The sequence below is a fragment of the Scleropages formosus genome, chromosome 9, assembly GCF_900964775.1.
Source record: "Scleropages formosus chromosome 9, fSclFor1.1, whole genome shotgun sequence".
NCBI classification, from domain to species: Eukaryota; Metazoa; Chordata; class Actinopteri; order Osteoglossiformes; family Osteoglossidae; genus Scleropages; species Scleropages formosus.
Window position 1 is genome coordinate 661,078 of NC_041814.1, and position 13,086 is coordinate 674,163.

General features: G+C 50.8%; 1 protein-coding gene across 2 annotated transcripts in view; it reads left to right on the plus strand.

The window, feature by feature from the left end:
- Nucleotides 1–13,086, plus strand: part of LOC108919869 (insulin receptor-like) — a 72,429-nt gene that overhangs the window by 53,478 nt on the left and 5,865 nt on the right. Inside the window, exons 3-13 of one of the 2 annotated variants that reach the window (XM_018728184.2) lie at nt 373–697; nt 5,457–5,596; nt 5,781–5,925; nt 6,141–6,355; nt 6,448–6,574; nt 6,684–6,934; nt 8,004–8,171; nt 8,300–8,498; nt 10,507–10,542; nt 12,119–12,396; nt 12,712–12,851. In XM_018728184.2, the coding sequence (XP_018583700.2) occupies nt 373–697; nt 5,457–5,596; nt 5,781–5,925; nt 6,141–6,355; nt 6,448–6,574; nt 6,684–6,934; nt 8,004–8,171; nt 8,300–8,498; nt 10,507–10,542; nt 12,119–12,396; nt 12,712–12,851 (2,024 nt within the window). The remainder of the gene's footprint in view (nt 1–372; nt 698–5,456; nt 5,597–5,780; nt 5,926–6,140; nt 6,356–6,447; nt 6,575–6,683; nt 6,935–8,003; nt 8,172–8,299; nt 8,499–10,506; nt 10,543–12,118; nt 12,397–12,711; nt 12,852–13,086) is intronic. The other variant, XM_018728185.2, reaches the window with a different exon arrangement.

Sequence of the window (13,086 nt, forward strand, 5' to 3'; positions counted from 1 at the left end):
CTGCTCCCAATTACGTGCTTATACGCGTGTGCTTGCACCCACCTCTCTCAGCTCCTCGGTGGACATTTTGCGAAGGCGCATACATGTTGAGGGGTTAAAGGTCAAGAACGATGCCAGGTGTCTCAGTACGGGGAGAAAGGACGTTCGGCTGCGTAGCCGATATGGCGCTGCGGCTCCGCTCGACCGTGTACGGCTCGGGGCGTGCGTGCGTGCGTACGCGCCACCGAGTCACGGCCTGCCGGCCTCGCTTGCTAGATCAACATCTTGTTCGGTGACGCACTCGGGGCCGAGGTCAGGAATCTCAGGGTTATGGTTGCCGAAGCCTCCCTCGCAGCGATCGCCGTGTCTCACCGGCCCACCCTTCCTCCCCAGTTTGCCCAGCGAGCTGCAAGCACCAAGCCTGCACCCAGGACAGCCAGTGCTGCCACGAGCAGTGCCTGGGCGGCTGCACGGAGCCCGACTCGCCCAGCAAGTGCGTCGCCTGCCGTCACTACCTGCACCAGGGCGCCTGCGTGGAGAGCTGCCCGCGGGGCTACTACACGTTCAGGGGCTGGCGCTGCGTCACCTTCAAGTTCTGCCAGGACCTCCACAACCAGTGCAAGCAGGGCAAGCGTGGAGACTGCCATGAGTACGTCATCCACGACGGCGCCTGCATCCCCGAGTGCCCCTCCGGGTACACCACCATGAACGCCAGCACGTGAGTACCAGGGAGCTGCGCCCGGCTGCTCTGTGTGCACGTGTGTGTGTGTGTTGGTCTCTCTCTATCAATTTTACGGAAAAACGTTCCCGAAAAACCTACTGCTTTCGCAGACTTAAAGGGGGGGGTATTTTACTGGGAAAATTCACGTGACGCAAGATGGCAGTGGACTTCAGTTCTGTAACCGCCGTACAACTCGCACGGCGCTGCACGCTAGCAGCCAGCGTCTGATCCCTTCCCAGACTCCTGCTTCTTGTCTGAACAAACGAAGACTCGCTTCCCGAAAGTAATGCCGCTGGCACGACGCAAGTTAAATCCTTCACGATTTTACCGACACTCTTTAGTCGCTAAAGGAGATTTCATTTCGGGTTCTGGGGGGAAAAAAATTGGAAGTGGCAAAGAACTGTAATTGCGTGCAATGAAAATTTTCTTCGTTTCACAGTAGAAGAGGTAGCTTGCCTATGTTATGAAAACTATTGCGTAAGTAAACGGTAAATATGAGGCACCACGTGTACGTGAAAATCACCTTTTGGCAGCAAGTAATGGCACGGACTCGGTTCTGTTGCGTAACCTGCTGCGCGCTCAAGGTTTCCACGAGCGTTCCCGGCGATCGCGACGGCCGGGTGAGAATTAAGGGCGGATCAGGCGGGCGCACGGGAGGAACGGAGTTGAGTACACGCACTTTTGGCATTGAAGGCACGCTGTGCGTTACCCGTCGGCGCTTAATTCCGTTTCCGAAAGTCGGTGCGAGCGTGCCGGCGCCGTGCTCTCGGCCAGACCGATCGGGAGCCCGCGGAGAATGAAACGTCTCCCGGATTCGTGAGCCGTCTCAAAGCGCTCGGGCTAGGCCGCCGATCCGGAGCTTCGCGTCTAAGCGTGTCTTTATTTGCAGTTACGTTTATTTCTTTAGCCGATGCTTTTCTCCAAAGGGACCTACTTTTACTAGTGAGTTACTGTAAGTCAGTTTTCTTCTGGGCGACGCACGATTCCCTCACGTGCGTGTCCTCATCATCGTACTTTTTCTCTCGTCACGTCTGCTCGCTCGTGTCCGTTGTTGTATATTTCACTGTTTATTCTCCCCCGTAAATATGCCGTTAACTACAGTATGTACTGTTACTCTTGTGCGTGAACTCAGGCTCGTGGCATCATATCCCGTAACGTTTGCGTGATGATGTGGTAATACTGTGTTTTTCGTTTTTATGCGCCGGTCTCCACGTATAACTTGTGAAATCACTTTGTAGCGATAGTGTTCACTCTGACCTTTTCCTTGAGCCTTTCTCCACCTGTAGGTGAGAAGCCTTTTCCTCCGCTGTGTATAATGCCTGCACCACCTTATGCAGCCTGCTGAAGCGGAGTGTCTGTGTGTCACCGGAAGCAGCTGCTTTAGCTGGCACCCGTGGACAGTTATGGATAAGTTGCGCATCTGCTTCTCCCACAAATAAGAGCACCGGAACAAACGAGTTGTTAAAGGTGTGTGTGTGTGGGGAGGAAAGAAAAACAAAACACAAGCATATAAAGATAGAGGGGGCGCAGTGGCTTGGCCCAGGTCCTGCTCTTCGGTGGGTCTGGGGTTCGAGTCCCGCTTGGGGTGCCTTGCGACGGACTGGCGTCCCGTCCCGGGTGCGTCCCCTCCCCCTCCGGCCGTACGCCCTCTGTTGCCGGGTTGGGCTCCGGCTCCCCGCGACCCTGTATGGGATGAGCGGTTCAGGTGTGTGTGTGCGCCCGCATATAAAGATATGATGAAAATATATAATGATGGCAAGACTTTCTGGGGTAATTTTTCTGATAGCCTAGTGACTACAAGCTGGTGCTTGTGGTTCCGAAGGTTCCGGGTTCAAATCTCACCTACTTCTGTAGCGTCCTTGAGCAGGGCGCTTACCCTGAATTGCTCCGGTAAAGTTCACCGGCTATATGAATGGGTAAATTGCAGCTATCTTACAGTTGTGGGTCTCTCTGGAGAAAAGCATCACCTACACGTATTAATGTGGATGTACGACGGGCTACCCTTGGAAAGGCCTCGATTTCGGTGATTGGCGTGAGTGTCGAACATTTCTCATCTTGTTTTGACAGAGCTCGGTAACGTGACTTGATGTGGCACCGGTGGCTTACGTGACAAGAGCTCAGGAAGCGGTGTGCTGCGTGCGAAAGGTGGTGCGAGCACTTCGGGAAGGAGCACGGAAAGCGTCCCTCGTTGGCGTCCCTCCACGTACCGCTTGGCACGCCGGTCGTGTCGATGAGCTCGTAAACGGAGAATTAACTGAGCGAACGGGAGGCAACGCCGGTGAAGCACAGCCACAGAGCAACAATATTGGTCTTTGTTGTAACACATTGAGGTTAGGTTGCCTTTTGATGCCATTGTTTTCCTTATAAAGACCTTGTAGCTGTGGAGGACTGATTGTACTTCTAGTGACCTTTGTTTCCCAGGAATCTTTTATTTGGCTCATGATGTGAGTTGCAGGCATTTTTTGTTTCTCTCTCTCTCTGTGTGTGTGTGTGTGTGTGTGTGTGTGTGTGTGTGTGTGTGTGTGTGTGTGCTTTTTCCCTCTCTCCCGTCACCTTTGTTCGGTTGAGGGTTAGGCAGTCAATGCAGCAGTGTGTCCTGCTTCGAAATGGGGTCCAGGAAGACATTTTCACCTAATGTCCTCCTACCTTCACTGCATTTCTTGTAACTGCTTAATAGCTACAAAAGACTTTATATGTAAAATTTAAAAAAAAAAAAAAACATTAAGGAAGACGTGCCGTTCAGGTGGATTGGTGATTCTGAAGTCCACCCATAGTGTGTAACTGCTAGAGAGTGTGTTCCACTGATGTAAGGATGAGTGACCCAGTGGAAGTAGTGTATCTAGCAGTGTAAGTCTTTGGGTGCTCTGGTTTCTTCCCACAGTCCAAAGACATGCTGTTCAGGTTCCCCATAATGTGTGAGTGACAGAGAGAGAGTGTGTTTTGCTGATGTATGGATGAGTGACCCAGTGTAAGTAGTGTATCTAGCAGGGTAAGTCACCACGGTGAATAAGGTGTGTGGGCTGGTAACACCACATAGAGTTCATTGGAAGTCGATTTGGAGAAAGGTGTCTGATAAATAAATAAATGTCAGATATAAAGAGAGATGTGCAGCCGGGGATGCGGACCTGGGAATATGTAAAACGTGAGTTGTGTGTGGTCCTAAAGAGAAACGAAAAGACAACCAGTAGCAAAGGAAGTCACCCGTCCCTTTTCTGCGCCCTTGTCCGCACTTGAAAACATCCGAATCCCAGTCCTCTCTCAGCTTAGAGGAGGTACAAGTGTTACGAGTCGTGGGTTGACCGTGATGAGCTTGTGGAAGATGCCCTTGTTTTTAGTATTGGTGCACTTAGCAGCGACAAAGGACGTTGTATGAAACAAAGCACAAAATCTGAATGAATGCAAATCAGCAGGTTTTTTTTTTTTTTTTTCCCCATCCCTCCCTCCTTCCCTCGTTTGGGGAGGCTGGCGGCTCGTGGAACTCGAGCGATTTTTGTCACACGGTCCTGCCTGGTGTTAAGAGTGCGAAAGGTGAGCCGTTCCACACGCTCCGGGCTGCTTGTCGCGCTTTAAGAATTTCGGTTGCTCCTCCAGTGAAATTCCATCAGCGCAGAGGAATGCAAGCGCTGCTTCTTGTTAGCAGCCCAAAATATTCTTGCTATTTGGTGTTATCGCGTCAAACGGCACAAAACAATTTTTCGACCCTCTTGCCTTTGTGTACATGCAACGTTTCCGTTTTCGAAAGTTTACGAGAATGTCACTTCCGCAACTGCGTGCCGTCGAGGTCGCTATCTTTGTCCGAGGATTAATTTTTCCCTCTTGAGAAATTTCTCAAGGAATCGCCCTTGAGTGATCTCCACACCCACGAGTAATTTTTTCCTTCTCGTTCTTTCCTAGTGTTTTTTCTTCCCGAGATAACATTTCTTCAGCCGACAACCGTATCCGTTTTAATTTTACACAGTCTCTATGGTTTGCGATGAAATTTCACCATATTTTTATTGTAAAGGGACAGCTGGTAGCGTAGCGGTTAGGGCTACTGCCTCTGGATCCGAAGGTCGCGGGTTTGATCCCCACCTCTGCCTGTTCCTGCTCTCCGGTGGGTCTGGGGTTCGAGTCCCGCTTGGGGTGCCTTGTGATGGACTGGCGTCCCATCCTGGGCGTGTCCCCCTCCCCCCACCAGCCTCCTGTCCTGTGTTGCCGGGTTAGGCTCCGGCTCCCCGCGACCCCGAATGGGACAAGCGGTTTCGGATGATGTGTGTATAAATGGGTAAATAATTGTAACCTTAACATTGTAAGTCACTTTGGAGAAAAGCATCAGTTATCAGCGGTGCAAGAGGACATGGTCAGTCTGTGTGCGGTTTGCATGTTTCCTCCCACAGTCCAAAGCCATGCAGTTCAGGTTTTCCCACAGTGTGTGACTGCCAGAAAGAGTGTGTTCCGCCGACGTATTGGAAGTCGCCTCGGAGAAAAGTGTCTGCTACATTAATAAATGTCAGGGCTAAATTTCGTATTAAACGTAGTCCCGTAATTTGTGAAGGCTCGTTCAAAATTGAGATTAAAAACGAATAAAAGCCTTAACCTTTATTTTCGAAGCGAAGCCATGTAATTCAATGCATATTTTCACACGTTAAAGTTGATGGCAAAACTAATGCTTGACGTTAACATACGTGGCATGAGACCACTTCTCCGTGACTGTGGACAGTTGCCAAGTGCTCATGTTGTCAGCATGCTGTGTCACTGACCCATTTTGTGGCCGCAGGTTGAACTGCACCCCTTGCGCGGGCCTCTGCCCGAAAGTGTGCGCGGGCTTGAAGGTCGTGGACTCGGTCACCGCCGCCCAGGCCCTGCGTGGCTGTACGGTCCTCAACGGCAGCATGATCATCAACATCCGCGGCGGGAGTAAGTGACCCCTCGGCGCGACTCGTCACGTTCGCGTCCGACTGGAAGCACCCTTAGCTGTGCTCGAGGAGCACGTGCTGCCCTAGCTGTGCTCTTTCTACACGTCCTCTTCTGTTTAGACTGCGGTCTCCTCGGTGCCGAACGGCAGCGATTCCTTTTGGTAAATTTGCGCTTGTTCCTGCAGACAACATCGCAGCTGAGCTGGAAGCCAGTCTTGGACAGCTGGAGGAGATCACTGGCTACCTGATGATCCGCCGTTCCTACGCTCTCGTGTCTCTCTCCTTCTTTCGGAAACTCAAGCTCATTCGCGGGGAGGAGCAGGAAGTCGGGTACGCGGATGTCCCCCGGACGCTCTTCGGTGGCATCCCGCTGTAGTTAGACGCTTTTGTATTGTGATCACGTGTGGTTTTTGCAGCAAAAGGTCTCTTGATGAACAAAGGGGGCACTTGGGGATAGCTTAATGATTTATTTTAACTGGTTATTTGTTGACAGGACTTGGCTCTGCACTAAATCTTACCCTCCTCCTTTCTTGTAAACCCGTCAGGAACTACTCCTTCTACGCTCTGGATAACCAGAATTTGCGTCAGCTCTGGGACTGGTCCAAACACAGCCTGAAGATCTTGCGGGGCCGAATGTTCTTCCACTACAACTCCAAGTTGTGCATGTCGGAAATCCGGAAGATGGAGGAAGTGACGGGGACCAAGGACCGACAGTTAAAAACTGACATTGCCCTTAAGACCAATGGAGACCAAGCCTCATGTAAGGCAGATATGATCTGATGTCGTGGATTTCGTGCGTAAAAGGTGTGAACGTGGGCCGTAACGACACGTTCTCCTTCCCCGTCCTCTTAGGTGAAAATAAAATTCTGAAGTTCACCCAGATCCGCGTGTCACATGACAAGATTATCATTAAATGGGAACCCTTTTGGCCTAATGATTTCAGAGACCTGCTGGGATTTGTGGTGCTTTACAAAGAGGCGTAAGTGTGAATTCCCGCTGGGGGAACAGCAAGGCGTACCGGAAGGTTGATCCTTTTTTCGGTGTCGAGCAACGCGCCGCATCTGATTTCACCAATTGCTCTCTTTCAGGCCCTACAAAAATGTAACCGAATTTGACGGGCAGGACGCGTGTGGCTCCAACAGCTGGATTATAGCAGACGTGGACCCCCCGCCACGAGCCTCGGAAGGCAAGGAACAGCAGGAGCCTGGCCACCTCATTCACCCGCTGAAGCCCTGGACTCAGTACGCCATCTTCGTCAAGACGCAGCTCTCCGCCTCTGATGATCACGAGGTCCGCGGGGCTAAGAGTGAAATCATTTACGTACGCACCAACGCCACCAGTAAGTATCCCACCCTTGCTGACTTGGTTCTTCATTTCTTCAGGTGGTCCCTCTGCGTGTCTTCGGATACGGTATTCGCGAGCCGTAGAAACGGAGCTGCTGCATCGGTCCTGTCGTTTAACAAAAAATATGAAACCATAAAGTATTTTGTGCGGTCTTAGTGTATATATTATGTGTTCAAGAGTTTGACATCAATAAAAAGTGTGCAACATAGTGTCGTGTGTGTCACAAGTGAAATACTTGGGCAAAATTAAACTTGGCTCAAGAATGGTTGATAGACAAATAATGACTTGGCACAAAAAATAATGTGTGCGAGTAATTTTTAGTGGCAGACTCGGATGTGTATTTTTTCCTTTTTTTTTTTTTATTTTTTTTAAAGAAAGATAGTCTTGGTAATTATGCATACATCTTCTAAGAAATCGTAAAAGACATCTGATTAGCTTATTTCTGGCAGTTTTTTTTTGGCATTATAATTTCTCGAATGGCTGTTAACCCACACCTTCACTGTCGCGAGTGTTCTTCGGCCGTAATTGGTTGAGCACTGGGGAAGACCTTTATATATTGGCCGTAAAAACGTTGCACGCAGAGAGTCGTCTTTGCCGCGGCCGCGTTCACTGTCTGACGCTGCCGCGAGTACTCGGGTTACACCAGTCCTTGAACCTTCATATGCAAAAAGTGTTGCTAAGAGGATTGTATGTCATTTATGTGAGTGAAACACCTGGAGTAGCTTTGCGTGAAGCAGTTATGAGTCCTCTGGAAGGAAACGCGAGGGTAGACTTGTCGGCTGTCTGCAAGGATCCGCTGTGCACTCGCACCACACGTTTCACCCTAAACACTAGTGACGTGTCACACGGGTGCCTTCCCACATCCCCAGCGAACTGTACGGAAGCAAACGGAAGTGAGGTGCAGTGCAGTGCAGTACACTGGTATGGCAAGGTATAGTATTCTTGCGACATGGCGTTGTTGTCCATCTCTTCCCGTGAAATGCGTTGATGATTTATGGCTCTGACCACTGTTTAGACTTGGAGCGATGTTTGTTTAATGTTTGTTCTATTACGACTCCTTTTAGAGCCATCGGTGCCCCTGGACCCTATCTCCTCCTCCAACTCATCCTCCCAAATCAGTCTGAAGTGGAAACCGCCCAGTGACCCTAATGGCAACATTACCCATTACCTTGTCTTCTGCAAAAAGCAGCCTGAGGACAGTGAACTCTACAAGTTTGACTATTGCCAGAAAGGTGAGTTCAGAACTGGTGCTGAATGTGGTTTTCATGGCGTGTCGAGATGATCCACTCTTCCCCCGCCGAGGGCCATGCCCTTGATCCCTGAAGTTCACCAGAGTAACCGGTTTGTCCTGTGGGCTCAGGGATAAAGCTGCCATCGCGGGCACCCACCCACCCAGACACCGATGAGGAACAGAAGTGGAACCAGACGGAGGAGCTGGGCCAGGGTGGTCGCTGCTGCGCCTGCCCCAAAACGGATGCGCAGCTCAAGAAGGAGGCTGAGGAATCTGAGTACCGCAAGACCTTTGAGAACTACCTCCATAATGAAGTGTTTGAGATCAGGTACCACCTACCTCTTTACAGTGCTTGTTGCGTTTATACGACTGTCAAAGATCGGTCCACCGTGAGGTTTCCGGAGGTACGACATGCTGGAAACTTCCAGTTTGTTCCGAGCTCATCCCAAGTTCACCTCAAAATCACCCAAAATGATGCTCGGTATCAAGAGGAAAGAGAAAGAGTATTGTAACGCATTATCGTAGAATGAAAAACAGCATTATACAGTCATCCCTTCACTTTCACATATTTTTGACACAGTTTTACTTTTTTGCAGTTTGTTTCCGGAAACGAATTTTAAGAAAACTTAAATTCGATCGCACCCGCAAAGCTTCTTTTTTTATTTTATTTTTTTTTTTGTACTCGCGCTCGACTGTAGTCGCAAACATAGTCCTGTATACGAAAAGCTTCCTTGCCTTTCCGCACATGAAAGTTTTGTTTAAGCCTGCATTTGGAACAACGGTAAAAGTAATTACTTATATTTTAATTTTTTTCTGCTCTAAACTGTAGCTAAATGCAGTATTGGCCTTTGTGATTTCACAGTTGCTACTTTATAGCTTTGAAATTTGACTTTCATAAAGGGTGAACATGTCAGTTTATATAAAGTGACGTGTTAGTATGTCTCAATTAAATTTGAAAAAATAATGACTGCGTAAAGTTACCGTGATAGTGTGCGCGCTCTGGCTTAAAGAAGACGGCGGCTATATGTCACATTTAAATAAGTGAGTAATTTTTTCAAAAATGAAGACACGTTAGTCCGAAACGGAAATCGCCAACACGCGAGTATGCTGATGATGTGGCGTAATGCCAGAATGCACCTGAAGATATGGACACGTGGTTCCCACAATGCACTGCATTTCAGTCTCTCGCACGCAGACTCCGCGTGTGTCTTTACGAAGCCTGACCAAATGCTGCCGACCGGGACCGGGAGTCACGGACTAGATCGATGAAAGTCCGGACCGATGAAGGATAAGTGCTGTTAGTAAGACCACTGTCACGTGTGACACGTGATGGGAAGACGGATATTGGCGGACAGAATAAGGGGAAATGAGCGTACTTGATTACGTATTTACGTCCATTAGGAATCGGTTTGTATGCTGTCTGCTTGCCTTTTTGTCTTGGCAGTAGGAACTTCTGTTGTTCGGCACATGGCTAGAACGCGCAAGTCGAGTCCCATTTCTGTCATCCAGCTTGTGCAGATGTCACATGGGATTTGTGGCAGTGCGTAGCGAGTAGTGTCTAGTGCTCTTCTAGGAAGTCTTTTGCAACTCGCTTGATTTGATGTGTGCAATGAAAGGAACTGCCAGACACCTTCTCAGGCTCCCCTGTCCTGGGTCTCAGCGCTGTTACTTTAACGCGGTTAAGTAACCCACGTGATCATTTTTCTGCGTTTGACCACAACGCTGTAGGGTAAAGGGTACACTCGGTATATTTGCGTACTTTTTATCACGCACCTCCAATTTTCCGTAACGATTCTAGCAACGATGGTTTGAATATGGTTATAACATCCTGTGTATCTTGAATGCACCATGTTATCTGTTGATTTTCTAAGCTGTCATTGAACAAAAGACTTGAGCGGTACTCGCTTTGCTTCTTCTAAACTCTGCACCGGAATTCGTGTTGGCGTCAGAAGCCTTTAGCTGTTCCACTTGCCCCTAATAATGTTGTTTTTATTTTATCATTCCTTGAAGCAAAATTGAAAAACTCTTTTGATTAATGAGCTCCTTTTTTTTGTTTTCAAATACAATTTTATTGCCTATTAAACTGAAATAATTGTTTCGCTTCAAGAAGCTTCTTGTCCAGTGCAGGGTCCCAGAGATGCGCAGGCTATCCTGGGACCGCCCTGGACAGGCTGTCGGTCCATCGCTGGGCGATCACACGCTCCGGTTCGCCGGAAAGGTGGCGTGCGCCACGTGCGATTTAGTCGTTGATTCACCTGAGAGACACCTTCGTGCGTCTTTACGTTGGGCAGAAAAGACGAAGCAGCCTGAGAACGGTCGGATTTTTGTTTTTGCAGAACATCTCCTGCAGCGAACCAAGCAACTATTGATGGGTAAGAACGAGCGAACTCTGCTTGTGCATAATTCATGTAGGGCAGATCTTTGTTGAGCCCTTACTCTCACTACTCTTGCACTTTGAGGGAATGAAGGAAATGGGCAACAGCTTTAATTTGTGATAGCAAGGATAATCGGGTGTGCAATTTTTTTGGGATTTGCGTTTGCGGTGTTCCGCTCATAATATGGTAAATGAATGCGATCGGTGTTAATTAGCGTTCGTATTGCTTCATCAAGTCCCTAAGAGTTGCAGGGTCCGGTTTCGGGTACGCACCCGAGTCGCGTTAAGGTCAGCTCCGTCATTAAAGTGGCACTCGCAAGTGGACTTCCATGGCGGGCAACCCCGGGCGACCGGCATGGTCTCGTGCCCCTTCGCGTGGCGCTTTGGCGTGATCCGCAGGAACCTCGCTCTCATTCAGCATGCGAATCGCCAGCTTCCGTGGCCCCGCGTCTGCACCGAGCGCGCCGGCGCTTGTCAGCTCTGCGTTAGCAGCGCATTCGTGGACAGGAACATCTTATCCGCCGTGTGCTTCCGTCGGGGTAAAGTGCCCCGACCGCACAGCGTCGCGCCGCTCAGATAGCTGCCAAGCGCCAGGCCGCCGTGACTCACCGAGAAGTACCGAGCGGCTCGCCGCGGCAGCGCCTCGCCCTCCTTGTTCCAGATGACGCCTGCCCCGGTGCCCCGCTGCGCAGCCTTTTTCCATGGCCCACTTCCACAACTCCGCAGCCAGGCCAGGCGCTGCGGCCGTACAGACGGCAAGCGTGGACTTGTAGCCCCTCGTCTGGAGATTCGCACTTGTGCTGCCGTAGGTTGCGGGGTCTCCGGCAGCAGGGCAGTGCCAGCACAGATCATCCCACCTACGTGTTTGAGCCGCTCGCTGACACACATCCTGTCTCATGGAAACACCTGCTGTGGGTTCCATGTGTCTGCTATAAAACCCGGGAGCTGGAAATGGTGCCCCGGAGTACTAAGGTTGCGTTTACTACCCACGACACCGGTCACTGTGCACCACCTCATTGTGCTCAAGCAAATCAGGAGGAAACATCGAGTCGGGGGTCTTTGCCATTACTCATCAAGTCTGCGCTTTTACCACGCTTCTGAGAAGCGAGGGGCTTCCTCACCAGGACCCCTCATCCTGTCTCCCAGTTTACCTTGATTTGTTGTGGAAGTTCACAGCTGCGTCTTTACCGACTGATACGCCCCGCACTTACGCACACGCGCGGATGTGCACGGCCGGTAGCTGCGGCTCACGAACCCCATCTAGTGTTGAACGGCGTCGCTCTCGTCGTGGAAGGGAAATCGCAGCGGGAAACGTTAGCTGATATGTCTCGGGCGATGTGCGGCGTCTACTGGATATTTGTTTATTCGTACGACACCAGCTGGGCAGCTGCAATTTGGTGCTTAATTATCCTTTAATTCTTAGCCTTGCATGAACGGTTTTTTCGTATCACCTGGCACTTCCAACAAAAGGCGAATAAAGACGCAGATTTACGGCAAAGCCTGCACGAATACGATCGAGGCTTTTGCGTCGCCTTCTCTCGGTGACAACGGTACTATCGTTCCTGGTCTTTCAGGCCCTCGCGGCGACGCCGATCTGCGGTGGGTGTGGCCAACGCGACATTGCCCCGCTTTCTGACTGCGGCACCCACCCCGCCCGGCGCCTCCACCGCCCGACCGGAGGAGGATGATGGCAGCAAGGTGGTCCTCACTGTCTTCGCCAAGGAATCTGCGGTTATCTCCAGCCTGCAGCATTTCACCAGCTACCAGATTGAGATCCACGCCTGCAATCACCCAACAGAGCAGTCTCGCTGTAGCATGGCTGCCTACGTCAGCGCCCGCACCATGCCAGAAGGTACCCGCGCTCGATCCCTCGCCTCGTGCCGTCCGCACTCTGCCCGTTGTGACGCTTCTCCGGGTTCTTGTGGCCTTTCAGTTGAGCAGCAGGATGCTCTGCCTAATACGTTGCGGCTGTCGCCGAGGTTTTTGCGGTGACGCCAAAAGGTGCGTCTTGTAAATGTTTTCTCTTCACGTGCACCCCCCTCCTCCTGGCGGAACGCAGAGCGCCTGTAGCTCGCGCCGCGGTTTGTTCCGGGCGCCGTGTTGACACAGCCGTGTTTGTCTGCCGGACCCGGTCCCGCTCACCGCTTCGATTCCCATCCGTCCGCAGAGAAAGCCGACGACATCGTGAGCCCGATCGCCTGTGACGTCTTCGATTACTCCGTGCACATCAAGTGGCAGGAGCCCAAGGCCCCAAATGGCATGATCATTCTCTATGAGGTCTACTACAGGAGACTGAGCGACACAGAGGTCAGTGGACGCGGACGCGCGCTCGGAGCGCGACGCAGCTAAACGCGATGCGTGTGCAGTGTTCGGAAAGTGGAACGTTTTTCAACGTCTGCTTTCTTACTCTCGAAATGCAAAAGTGGAAAAAGGTAATTGTGCGGGTTTGACGTCTGCCTCGGATGCTTGTAAAGCTGGTCGCTTCTTTGTCGCCGAATCTGTCCAGTGCTACCGTTCTGAAGCGTGTGGGAGATCCGGTGTT